Source organism: Strongylocentrotus purpuratus, unplaced genomic scaffold (assembly GCF_000002235.5).
Source record: "Strongylocentrotus purpuratus isolate Spur 01 unplaced genomic scaffold, Spur_5.0 spur5_scaffold_10, whole genome shotgun sequence".
Classification (NCBI taxonomy): Eukaryota; Metazoa; Echinodermata; class Echinoidea; order Camarodonta; family Strongylocentrotidae; genus Strongylocentrotus; species Strongylocentrotus purpuratus.
In genome coordinates this window covers 24371423-24385575 of record NW_022145595.1, presented here as the reverse complement: position 1 = coordinate 24385575, position 14153 = coordinate 24371423, and the positions used below count along the sequence as shown (strand labels likewise).

Sequence of the window (14153 nt, the reverse complement as noted above, 5' to 3'; positions counted from 1 at the left end):
ATCTTGGGCCTTCCAGAGCCTAAAAGTGTGTTGCAGTCATTATTCAGTATATGCTATACAATTTGTTTTGCACTTTTTCAAATTTCCAGAGGGGGATGATCCCCCCCTAAAAAAATTGAGGGGGGGGACGTGTCCCCCCATCCCCCCCCCCCCCCCCCCCCCCCCGGGGTCGCCGCCCCTGCGTGGAATGATATGATAACATGGGCAGATCTATGGCGGGGGGGGGGTTAGGGGGTTTAACCCCCTCCTCCCATCCCTCCCCCCCCCCCCCCCGGCCCCCTTGGGCTGCCAAGTGAAAATGTGATATTAAAGCGGGGGGGGGGGGGGGGGAGGGGGATTCTGGAGAGGAGGACTACTATTACCTATTTTATTTTTTTCAGGGGGCGGGGGGAAGTGAAGCGCAGTTTTAGCATGACTTTCTTTTTAACTCTTACTTTCACCTATCTCAGATAACCCTAAATTTTTGGTTGCTGCTTTATATGTAGTTGATAATGCATGATTAAAATCAAGAGAGAGAGAGAGAACCACCATCATTTTGTAATGGTTCAGGGTTCATGTAATGTACATTTGAAACCATTTCTTAGCGTCTCAACCCTAAAAAAAATAGCAAAACTATTTTTGAGGAAAAGCATTATACTGAATTAAATAAAGAATAATAGCTTTATATTGGATCATACTAATACTAATACGGGCTAAAGACAATGTGGTATTTGTATAGAGGTATTCCAAAATGACATTCTGATAATCAACATTTGTTCTGGTATCATATGTATATACGCATAATTCAACTGATCTTTATGATTTCTTAACGTGACATAGCTTCTTCTCCCTCTGCAAACAAAACAGAAAACAAGGTTATTTAATAAAAGGACCATGCAACAAATAATCATTGTGATTCAAATTGTGCAAGGATTTTTTTGAATATGCAATGCTTTTCACCAGAATCTTCTTTGTAAAAACGACTTTTACAAATCTCAGCCATGCAATTCTGCCACTGTGCTGTAAGATCACTTTGAGATTAGGAGAAGTGTATTATGTAATGGGTATTTTAAATTGAATGGAACGTCTCAACTCAGTAAGCATGGCTGAGATTTGTAAAAGTTGTTTTTACAAAAATGATTCGGTGAATAATAGTGCTTATTCAAACAAATATTCGCATCAATTTGAATCACAATCATTATTTGTCGCTTAATCCCTTTTAATGACCATGTTTTCTTTTTCGTTTGCAAGGGGAGAAGAAGATATGTCACGTTAAAGACATCATAAACTTCAGTGTTGTATGCGTATATATTATATACACAGGCCAGTAACAGCTACATGTATGTAGCTTGTAAATTTGTAAGAGGGAAAATACTGATTGAAATGATAATGATGAAATAGCAAATAATTGAGGAGTATCATACATGTAGGTACCAATTCAATGGATATTTGTATAAAAAAGAGCCCCCGTGAGAAGGCTCACAGGGGCTCTTTTTTCGGGGGAAGAGCCCCCGTGGACAACAAATTAATTTGAGCCCTGCCTCTTTGTGCTTTTAGAATAATCACTGCCACAATCATGGACATCCTTCATGAACACTTATTGATTGCCCTCAAGGGAAGAATACTTCCACCTGTGTTCCATGGAACGTACTGTTGGTGCACAAATGAATAATGATTACATTATTATCTTGTTTTAGCATTGTATCCAATATTCGTCTTGTTGGGTTTTACAATTTTGATACAAAGGCCTTTATTTGCCCATGCACAGATTGTTTCTATGAGCTGGCTTATTGTACGAAGCAAACTAAAACGTAATGATACAAATAATAAAATAGAAACACTAAAAAGCACAAAATTAAAAAAAAAAAAAAAAAATAGCTAAATTTTGACAAGGAAGTGAAAGAAGCTTTGTTTCAGGGTTTGTTAAATGGCTGTGTGAGTATGATTACTAGCCACTTATTAAAGCATAATGTCTTTCTATTGAGAGACCATGCCTGTATCACTTTACTTCATTATGAGTGGGATCATTATTTAAAGGCACTTCCTGCTATATGTTACAGGATAAGGCAGACAACTTGAGAGAAATAGAATGAGAGGAATAGATATTAAAGAGACTGAGAGAGAAAGGGAGAGCGATAGAGAGGAAGAGAGAGGGGGAGATACCGAGACGGAGAGAGAGACAGATAGCCAGAGAGACAGAGAGAGAGACAGATAGCCAGACAGACAGAGAGAGAGAGAGAGAGAGAGAGCGCTACATTGTAGATTATGACACAATTAAACCCACAATAGTTAAACATTGACAATGGAAGAACATGTTATGATTCAATAAATTTACAGAGCAATGCTGTGCCAGTCACTGACGCTCTCTATCTCTCTCTATTTCAATAAAACCTTGAAGCACGCTTTATTAAGAGCAAATATCTACACTATCACGAGTAATTTTGCTTGGAAAAGAAGAAAAAAAAAAACATAAAACAATGACCAGCAAAGATTTGGGAAGTCATATGATTCCCATTCAAAGGAAACCACAGAAGAATTGTTTCCTAAAGCTATGTATTAATCACCCCATATTTACCTCAATCTTCTCCACTTATTATGATTAAAACGCTACCTCATTATAGTCATTAATCCAGTGCAAAGAAGATTTACAATACCGCCCAGAAGTTATTGGGCATGCGGGATCGTGTTTCACGATAGGAGGTTAGCGTGATTGTAGACGGGTTTTATCGTGTTTTTATCGTGAGAAACATCGTGATTTGTATTCATCTCTATCATGATTTTTTCCTCAACTTTGATCAACTCGCTAAATCCCCGATGCATATCGTGATATTTCCTTTTAGTTTGTTATTATCACGATAGAACTGCGCACAGCATGCTGTATTTATACGCTTGCTGAGCCTGCGCATCCTCAAACATACCGATGCGCGCTTGCCACTGACGTCACAATCACTTGATTATTACATCACAAAAGCGTGAATGAATGCTCTTTTCATTCCATGCATAAATACACGAGACAATGTGCTACGGGGAATGTTTGGGATTGCGCATGCGGAGAGAAAAGTTATCCGATGAGAGAAGTGCAGAAACCAAGAACCAGGTGTCTAATTGGCCTTTCCCACGATACGACATCTTTTTTTTAATGAATGTTTGGGATAGCTCATATCATGGCAGAAGAGATCCGAGAGTATATCAAGAGTTAGACCGAAAGCTTCAGTCTCTAATATCGACGGCTATTCCGCTTATGTTTAATCCGAGAAAGACTTCTCGTTAACATTATTTGTTGTGCAGCCATCTTGATTTGAGTTAATGAATGCTCTTTTTTTTCCCGGACGTCCGATACCTACATGTGCGTACGAGTCAGCACGGCTTGACCCGGTGATATTTTGATATTCATAAACGCGTGATCTAATTCGCCTAAATTTCGCCATTGCAATTACTTGATTAAAATTGTAAGAATTTTAAGAAATATACATACTTTCTTATGTCCGATTTATTGATCGGAAAATTAGATCTAAATAAGGAAAAACGGGAAGAAAAGAAAGGCTCACCCCCCCCCCCCCCCCCCCCCCCCCGTCGTGCGAGCCGTAAGGGTCACCGTCTGTGTACAAGGAATGTTGACAAATGTAAGATTTATCAAAGAGTAATGACCCATATCAGACGGTTATTTCTGTCTAATCGAGAGTATTCATCATTACATGTACATATCAGATCTAATATGTGGGTAGAATCTTAGAATTTATGGATAAATGCGGCTGTTATTTCTAGAAGAATTATGTGTATGTTGTGAGATTTTCAGGAAGGCGTGAATAATTAAGGGAAGAGGAGAGAAGAGGCGGAGGGGTACCGTTACCGTTAGCGTGACAGGGACAGAAAAGAAAGAGGGAAGGGAGTGAAGAGTGAAATATATCAGACAAAGATAATTAAGAGAGATAGAGAATTGAAAATTAACAGAATAAATAAAGGATCCGTAACTCCAAATAATAAAAAAAATATTATTATTTTATTCATTCATAATACCAATCGGTTGACCCTGTCCCTACACATTACAAATTTTGCCACAGACCGCAAACGGCATTTTCATAAACCAGTATTATCGAAAACAAAAGCAACGCGATCTCGATCAGCCAATGTACCTCGTGGTCCACAAAGTAGTTGAAATTTGATATGTAGTGCGCGCGCTCAGGGATTCCCGGAATTGGAAAACCCCTCGATCTCGATCTCCATTTTATGACATTCAGTTTGCATGCAAGCTAAATACATGTACACATACCTGGGTTGGCAAGCTCCCGTAATCAAAATTGGAGTAATACATAAGGAAATAACAAAGAAATACACGAGGATTGAGGACAAAATATAAAATGATAGAAAGAAATCTAAGAAAAACATAAAGTATTAAAACACATTTATGAAGGAATAAACCAGAAGAATGATTAATAATGATAATAATAATAATACTAAATAATAACGGCTTAACAAAGATCTACATATGGTAAGAAATAAGGATAAAAAAAAAAAAATGATTGATCGAATTGATTCGAATTAAACAAAGGGGGTGATTGTGCAAGGGGGTAATTCTCCTTGAACCGTAAGGAACAAGCGAAGGGAATACATACACATATTTATATTTCGAGAAAAGGTAAAACAAAGAAATAAAAAAACAGAAAAGATGATGAGGTAAAGATTTAAAAAAATGCACGCGCTTATAGTTTTCTCTCGAAGGTTCAATCATCACTACTATGATCACGTGATCTTACGGCGCGAACATGATCTGTTTATACTAACTTCTGAGATAACCACATGCTGCCAGACACCTTGACTCCAAACCCATTGTTTAGAAACACTTGAAACACAATATGAAATGTACGCAAGCTCTCTTATCATTTAAACATTCAATTCATTGGCGAAAAAATTATAATTTCCGATTGATGAAGTTCTCTGCTTGTTTCGTCTGTCTATTTGATTTTATTTTTAGATTTACTCTTCTTCCTTTTCCCCTCCTTCCTTTTCTTTTCTTCTCCCCTCCACCCCCCCCCCCTGCGTCGCCAATGATACGAGTTTGCTTTTAAAATTATCATTTATTTTATATCCGATTGCGAAGCAGCAAACCATAAATGAATTGAATGCAACATCAGGCAAATTAATTATAAATATTATTAGCGCGAATAAACGTTAGAGGGACTAGAACAGGAGCTATTATTGTAAAAATGTCCACAAAAATAAAACACAACTTCGCGAATGATAGTGATACGGGTCTGCTTTTAAAAATAAAATCTATATCATATTCTAATGCGAAGCAGCAAACCCTGAATGAATCTAAAAGGTTGAAAGGTTTGTTTTAATTCTTAATTTTAAATTGACTAACTATCTCTTAACAAATAATTGCGAATGTTAATCAAAGCCAAAGGCTGGACATACGAGAACATAATGAAATGCATCATCTTGTACTTTGAGATCATGGAACACAATTCTACAATTTCTAGAGGCTGACTTTAGTGACGGTCAGGTGCAGACGGCAGGGCAGCTTACTATTACCACATCGATATTTATAAAGAGATGTTCTATCACTGAAATCCAACTTTAACATATATTCTTCCAAACCGATTACCTGTTTAAAAATTCTGTAATTGAAACATGAACTTCATGAACTTCATCGTTCCAGTTTTGCAAATCAATGTCATTTAATCTACGATCCAACTTTTTTTCTTCCTTTCCAACATCCTATTTTTTAACATCGCCATCGTACAAAGTAATTATAAATGATAAAAAGAAAAAGAGGTGTGAATGACCTAGTTTTCAATCTTCGGTTAAAAATGTCATTGAATGTTATCTTTGTTATTTACGATGTGTCAGCCGAGGGGAGCCAGCTCTCAATGCATGTGGCAGACATAATCCTACTGTTTATTTCTCAAAAGTAAATGTACGTAAATGTCTCCCTTAGTATGATTTCGCTAGCCTGCGCTCCCATCAAACATTTTTCTTTCTCTCTCTCTCTCTTTCTCTATTACGTGTAGTCCCCCCCCCCCCCCCCCCTCGTGAAGATACTAGTGGGATTTCCTCCTGTCTCGTCTCTCTTGCTCTCCAAATACGTAGGTCCATGCTCTCACCCTCTTCTTTGTCACATTTCTCCACCCATGAACGTTTTCGTCTAGTCTCGATGAATAAGGAGTGGAAGTAGAAAGGTGTACGGAAAATAGACTAACGTATTGGTGTCTTGCCTACTTATATTTAGTCAACCCTGTTAAGTAGATAATTATCCATTTTATTTGTTTTTTTTCCCATCCTGACCTCGATCATAAATCCTTTCCTTCTCGAATAATATCTTCATCTATCTCCAGCTCAACACTACCTCCCTCTCAATTATCTCTCTCTCCTACATGTTTTCCTGTTAATTCAACTCTGGTCTAATCCACACTCCGAAGACAGTTACAGTAATTGATCCATGCCATTTTTACAGATTTTATTATTCATCAATCATCCAATGCCGTCGACTAAAAATGTTTATTTACGCGTGTTTTGGTAACCTTGGTTACTAGTCCACCTGGCAACTTTTACGCGTGACCAGTAGGCAAGAATGTCCATGATTGGACGTTTTCTTTTTTAGGGGTGGAGACCCTTCTTACGGCAGTCTTGTCAGTGATACTGATAGGGCAAATGAAAGAATCTGATCGCGTGCGTGTTTTCTGAAGCGACGATCTTGGGAATATTTTTATTTTATTTGGTGGAGGTTGAATTGAATTGAATTGAATTTATTCACCACTTTCATGGTTGTGGAATGAGATACGCATATCTGGAGTAGGCGAACAGAAAATATGGCAGTGAAAATGAAAGGTATTGTGCTCACAATTATAATTTCAATGAATGCAAATCATGCAAGTTTTTGCAACTTGAATATAGTTAGATCTACTCGTTGCTTCACCGCATCAGTACCCGATGCTTATCCGCGCCCAGTGTCAGTGATTTAGCGACGGCTTTTACTAGTATTTAACTGTGTGTAATGTTTACTCGTGAATACTTTCTATTGTGACGTAAACAAAGACACATACGGAACTGCGCGTACAAATCATACATATCATATCAAGACTTAGCGCGCGCGATGAGCAAGACATGCGCTTGCAGAGGACATGACTTGACTAGTTGCAAATACGCGCACCATGAAACACGATAGACTATCGGGGGATTAGGCGGGTTACACGCATCCCCCGATAGAGGAAATCATTCACTAGTGTGCAAATTATCGTGATTTTTATCGTGATTCTATCAGTATTTCATCGATATTTTATCGTGATTTTATCGTGAAATACCCATCGGGGAAAACCCGCCCCGCAAAAACATGCCCAATAACTTCTGGGCGGTATTGTATATCAATTTTACATATAGATTTTTTTTTAACATAACCCAAATGAAAACTGAGAGTAGAGATAAATGATAAGTTCATTAAACTTTAACAAGTTATTGAGGACCAAGTAACAAGTCAACTCCAGAGCTGTTCAAGGTGCATATCCTGTTCGGAGCCAAAAGGACGTTCAAGTCATATCATTTTACACAAAGCTAATGCCCTTCTGGCTCCAAACTGAAGATATCATCTGTCACAAATAAGCTTTATATCACTTTCTTTTACACAAATACATGTATATACTAAAAATAGATATGAAAGTAGAGATAAAGTAGAGATAAAAAAGATTAATGATAACTTCATGAAACATTAACAACAAATTCATGGAGGACCCAGTAACAAATCAACTGAAGAGCTATTACAGGTGCTTATCATCTGTTGAAAATAAGATCTATATCACTTTTATACAGATTAATTATACCACATTAAAACTGAAAGGAGGGATTAATGATTAATGATAAGTTCATAAAACACTTCATCATAACAAGTAATATTGGAAGACCCCCGTAACAAATCGGCTTAAGAGCTGTTAAAAGTGCATACAGTATCATCTGTTGAAAATAAGACTTACATGTATATCACTTTTACCACATTAAAACTAGAAGCATGGATTCATAATGATATTAGTTCATAAAACACTATATTGTAACAAGTTATTGGAGGACCTCATAATACATTGTTGACTTAGGAGCTGTTCCAGGTCCATATTTGGTTTATACCTAATCCTTTTCATTGATTCATGAATAGGTCTAGAAAAGAAATCCAAAATCAAGAGTCTTATTTGCTCCTCACGGTAACATATTTACAGTCTTTTGAAGTTCAAACAATTTCAAAGATTCAACGCTAAAAGAAATCCAACATATGGAAATCCAATCTATACATGTACTGCAGCTCAGCGTAAATTGCATGGCTTGAGCACCGTGACACCGCGGGAGTTGCCCGCTGGAGGGCATTTGGATTCCTGTATGCTTTGTGTGTGTGGAAAAGTCGCGGAGGGGTTAGGCGTACTATCACAGGGTTTGGCGTTCTATCACTTAAACTTAGGTCAATTGATAGAACGCCAATACCCTCTGACACATTGATAGATCGAGATGCTCCTTGTCATTTGATAGTTTTGACCAATCAGTGAATAAGAATCTACAATGTATGTATGAGGTATATCAAATCTGATAGGGAATAGGATTTATATCACTATTAAACAAAACAAAAATCTAAAGAATAAGAAAAATGAAAGTAAAGATTATAAGGGATTAAAGACGAGTTCATGAAGCACTAACAAGCTAAAGAAGGACCCAGTAACAAATCAAATTGAAAGTGCTGTTCAACAGTTCTAGATACATTTTTTTTTTTTCAGAGCCAGAAAGGTGTAAGACAATGTGAAGTACATGTGCATGCAGGTGTACATGTATGTGTGTTAACACCCTTTTGATTCTCAGTAGATGATATAAGGACTAGAAGTTGCATTAAAGTTGTTGTTTTTCTCCAAAATACTGCTCACTACTTGGATTTATTGCCGTTTAGTCTACAACCAGTTCATCTACTACCCAATTGGTCTAATCCCATATGGTCTACACCCAGCCTGTCTACTATCCACATGGTCTAATAATCATTTTGTCTACTTATCATTTGGTCCAATAACCATTTGGGCTAATAACCATTTGGGCTAATATTCATTTAGTCTAATTTCCATTTGGTTTAATCTCCAATATGTCTACTAACCATTTGGTCTGTTGCTTGTTTATTCTAATATACAGTCAGTCTAATTTCCCAGTTTGTCTAATGCCTATTTTCTGTCTATTATCCATTTGCTCTAATAGTCATTTGATCTCAAATAATAATCATCATATTCACCTGTACATGTGACCCGATCTTTGCAGGAAAAAAATTAGGTCAACACATTTCTCAGAGATAAGAGATACTGATTAAAAAGATGTTTTTAACACTATAATCAGTATGATAACAGCTTCTAAATCCAGGGTATTAGTTTAACCTTTAATCTAAAAAGTTTGCTACCCTCTTCATGGCATAGATTGTCGATTAACATCTCCAAAAATTATTCTGCTTAACATCTCAAACAATTATTGTCAACCATCTAGAGTTTGATCAAAGAGGGAATTTTGAGGTCGAAGTCTCGAGGTCAAGAAGGAAAAAAGATTTAAGGAGATAAAAGCCCTCTCGAGCCTCCGTCTACGCCCCTTTGTGGCACGAATAGGTGCATGAAATTGCCATTGGAGGGTAATTAATGCAGTTTAGATCACGTGGTTGATCTTAATATTCCTGCTTCCTTTGAATTTTAAGGGAAATAATTGTATGTATATAGGTGAAATATAAAGATTGGGCATTTTTTTAATCATCATATCCTTTCAAAACTATGATGTACAGTGTAGATGCCTACAATGAGATTTCTGAACCAGTGCTCCAGGAAAAAAAAGTGTTGTTAGAAGTTAAAATTTTTATTCTTAAGAAATTTCCCTTTAACATTGATGCATTCCCATCAATTTGTGTGTATTGATCGTTAAAAGACAAATACACTGTACCTGTTTTTATTAGTCATTTCTTGGCCCCGAAAGACAGGATTTTAACAACTGAAAATATTTACATATAATACTAACATCAAAATAAGCATGAGGGACAACACCAAAAATGCTCACACAGATTGCAAGGAGGAAGGGAAGAACCTGTTATGAATCAGGCCTAATCATACACATGTTTAATTAATAACAAATTTACTCACTTGATAAATATCTCAATTACGCCAGGAAACAAATGATTGATTTCACATACTTTACAGCTCAAGATGTTCCATTGCAATACATTGTAATGGGAGCCTCAGGTGTATAAGGAAGTATAAAGAAAACAATTTGAATACATTGATAATGTTTGATTTAAATCTGTATAAAGTATCTTTTCCTGTGGGACATAACTTCCTCTGTCTAACAACTAGAAACTCTAACTTCAAGTATATCTACATGTACTGGACATGGTGTCATTTTAACCTTAGTACTGTACATGTAGATAAGACAAGGAACTTGTTAAAAGCCCTTGATTGTCTTTTTCCTTCCCAATCAATGCTTTATACTTGATACATACATGTACATGTACAGTGAAAATTGTTCCCTGTACAGGTATATTTTATATCCAATACATTCATTACTAACACTTATAGCGTGTCCACACACAAAACAATTTATCCCGAAACTCTATAACGAAACGTCGCATAAAGAATCATAGTATAAATTTCAAAGTGTCCACACACAAGAAACGTCATATAAATAATCATCGTATATTAAATTCAAGGATGTCCATAAACAGAAGAAAGTAATCCTGAAACTCTACAGTCTGGTCTCCTTTCGCTCGAGGTCGCGTTAAGCCCCGCCCAGTTAGTTACACTAGTTACACTCCCCCTGTCCACACACAACATTTTCCGTGATTAGGCATGATGAGGCGTGATTCTTTATTGAGTTTCAGTTCGAAACGATGCCCAAACCTGCGTTTCGTTAGACTAGTTTCGTTATACGACGTATCGTTAGTGAGCGTCCACACACACAATTTCATTGTAAAACTATCGCGAAACGGTATCACTATCGCGAAACGGTATAGCTAATCACGGAAAATGTTGTGTGTTGACAATCTTCCAAGTCCCTGGTTTTAGATTTAACTGGTCTTATAGCCAAGGGTTGAGCATTATTACTTGAAGGCAGCGCTCAAAATACACGGGGGCGGTGGGCGATTCGCCCCCGTGAGCTACAAAATCGCCCGTCAGGTTGCTCACGGGGGCGATTTTTAATTTTGCAATCGCCCCCGTGAGCAACCTGACGGGGGCGATTTTATAAAACAAAGATAATCTTTTCTGTTATAACTTTAACACAATATTGAGTTTCAATTTTCAAACCTTAAACCAATGAAATGGAACTAAGATTAGCATGCAAGATTTCTTGTTTTATGAGTAGGCCTATTATTACTGATTCAGCTCGCAGTGCAGTGCCGCCGTCAGCAGTGGTTATAGGCCTACTGCGCCGTTAGTAGCGGTGCGTGTGCACGCTGCCGCACCATGTCTGCTGGAGCTGGAGGCGATCGGGCAAGGGCAGAAACATGGTCATGGCCTGGAGAAGTTTTTCGTGGTCAGCAAATAATGAACCTCGACCAGTAAATCAATATTAGGGACTTTTAGATTTGCAAGATGAGAACGTGGACTGCAACGTGTGACCTCCTCTTAAGGCACTGCCAGTGCTTAAAAGGACGTCACATGTGATTGCCAGTGCCTTTAAAGGACGTAACATGTCCACGTCCACGTCCACGTCCACGTCCACGCAAATCTGAAAGTCCCTTTTGAGGAGAAGAGGAAGACCAAAATGTCGTGGAATCAGGGGCGGCGATTTCTGTTAATGACCGGGGGGACGAAATGCGATTTTTTTTTTTATCGAGGATGTTATGTGAGGGAGCGTAGTGACCGAGCGAGATTTTTTTTTGCAATTTTATTAGTCTAAACGCTGCACTCTTGGGCCTTCCAGAGCCTAAAAGTGTGTTGCAGTCATTATTCAGTATATGCTATACAATTTGTTTTGCACTCTTTCAAATTTCCAGGGATGGACGATCCCCCCCCTTAAAAAATTGAGGGGGGGTGGGGGACGTGTCCCCCCCCCCCCCCGGGGTCGCCGCCCCTGCGTGGAATGGTATGATAACATGGGCAGATCTACGGCGGGGGGGGGGGGGGGGGTAGGGGGTTTAACCCCCTCCTCCCACCCCCCCCCCAGCCCCCTTGGGCTGCCAAGTGAAAATGTGATATTAAAGCGGGGGGGGATTCTGGAGAGGAGGACTACTAATCTATTTTATTTTTTTCAGGGGGCGGGGGGAAGTGAAGCGCCGTTTTAGCATGACTTTCTTTTTAACTCTTACTTTCACCTATCTCAGATAACCCTAAGTTTTTGGTTGCTGCTTTATATGTAGTTGATAATGCATGATTAAAATAAAGAGAGAGAGAGAGAGAGAACCACCATCATTTTGCAATGGTTCAGGGTTCGTGTAATGTACATGTACATTTGAAACAATTTCTTAGCGTCTCAATCCTAAAAAAAATAGCAAAACTATTTTTGAGGAAAAGCATTATACTGAATTAAATAAAGAATAATAGCTTTATATTGGATCATACTAATACTGATACGGGCTAAAGACAATGTGGTATTTGTATAGAGGTATTCCAAAATGACATTTTGATAATCAACATTTGTTCTGGTATCATATGTATATACGCATAATACAACTGATCTTTATGATTTCTTAACGTGACATAGCTTCTTCTCCCTCTGCAAACAAAACAGAAAACAAGGTTATTTAATAAAAGGACCATGCGACAAATAATCATTGTGATTCAAATTGATGCAAGGATTTTTTTGAATATGCAATGCTTTCACCAGTATCTTCTTTGTAAAAACGACTTTTACAAATCTCAGCCATGCAATTCTGCCACTGTGCTGTAAGATCACTTTGAGATTAGGAGAAGTGTATTATGTAATGGGTATTTTAAATTGAATGGAACGTCTCAACTCAGTAAGCATGGCTGAGATTTGTAAAAGTTGTTTTTACAAAAATGATTCGGGTGAATAATAGTGCTTATTCAAACAAATATTCGCATCAATTTGAATCACAATCATTATTTGTCGCTTAATCCCTTTTAATGACCATGTTTTCTTTTTCGTTTGCAAGGGGAGAAGAAGATATGTCACGTTAAAGACATCATAAAGATCAGTGTTGTATGCGTATATATTATATACACAGGCCAGTAACAGCTATGTAGCTTGTAAATTTGTAAGAGGGAAAATGCTGATTGAAATGATAATGATGAAATAGCAAATAATTGAGGAGTGTCATACATGTAGGTACCAATTCAATGGATATTTGTATAAAAAAGAGCCCCCGTCAGTAATAAAAGAGCCCCCATGAGAAGGCTCACGGGGGCTCTTTTTTCGGGGGAAGAGCCCCCGTGGACAAAAAATTAATTTGTGCCCTGCTTGAAGGTCATGTATAGGTTTGGTACGCCCTCACAAACTTTTGGAAGAATTCTTTGATTCTAGATGATAGATAGGAAGATGCTATAAATACTGCTAAATTTTTATTTTTCTCCTCAAGGGGCTCCATCTCTCATTAACAAATGAGAGGTAAAAAAAGTAACTAGAAATATCGCAATCTCCATTGCCGCCCAATGTATCCCCCAGCACTGGCAGCAATTTTTGTGTCATCCTTACGTTCACAGGAGGGACAAAGATCCCCTATCCCCTCCCTGAAACAATGGATGACGTAGAGATCGCCACTAGTGGCTCGGACTATCGTTAAGACTAGGAGCAGCATCCATAAAATTTGAAAGAAATGTGTCAAGAAATGTGATCAGCAGAGCGACACAAGATAGATAGATAGATAGATAGATAGATAGACAGAGAGATAAGAATTACATCTTACCACATTGGTTTGAAGTGAAGTCTTCTCTTGGCAAAACTGTAGGACCTTGCAGACTTCATCTGAATTCTGGTTAAAAAAAAAAAGGCAAAAGAAAATTCAATGGTTATGATAAGTTCCTTTATTATTATTCATTATCCTCATAAACTATTTTCTGACTTGTACTTCACTTGGCTAATAAGAATATATTAAAGATGAAGTTGAATTCTGATCATGCGATTGCATTGTGAACTGGGTGGAATCGATCAGAAAAAGTTGATCATGTAGCATAAGTATTGGTGTACTGCAAGGTTCTGGAATCATCAAAATGATAAGAAAATTGGCCCAGTCT

At 37.7% G+C, this 14153-nt stretch overlaps 1 protein-coding gene across 1 annotated transcript in view; it reads right to left on the bottom strand.

Moving 5' to 3' along the window:
• LOC754171 (prosaposin) overlaps positions 1–14153 on the bottom strand; it is a 43466-nt gene that overhangs the window by 14783 nt on the left and 14530 nt on the right. Inside the window, exon 5 of the mRNA XM_030979182.1 lies at positions 13826–13891. Coding sequence (XP_030835042.1) covers positions 13826–13891 — 66 coding nt within the window. The remainder of the gene's footprint in view (positions 1–13825; positions 13892–14153) is intronic.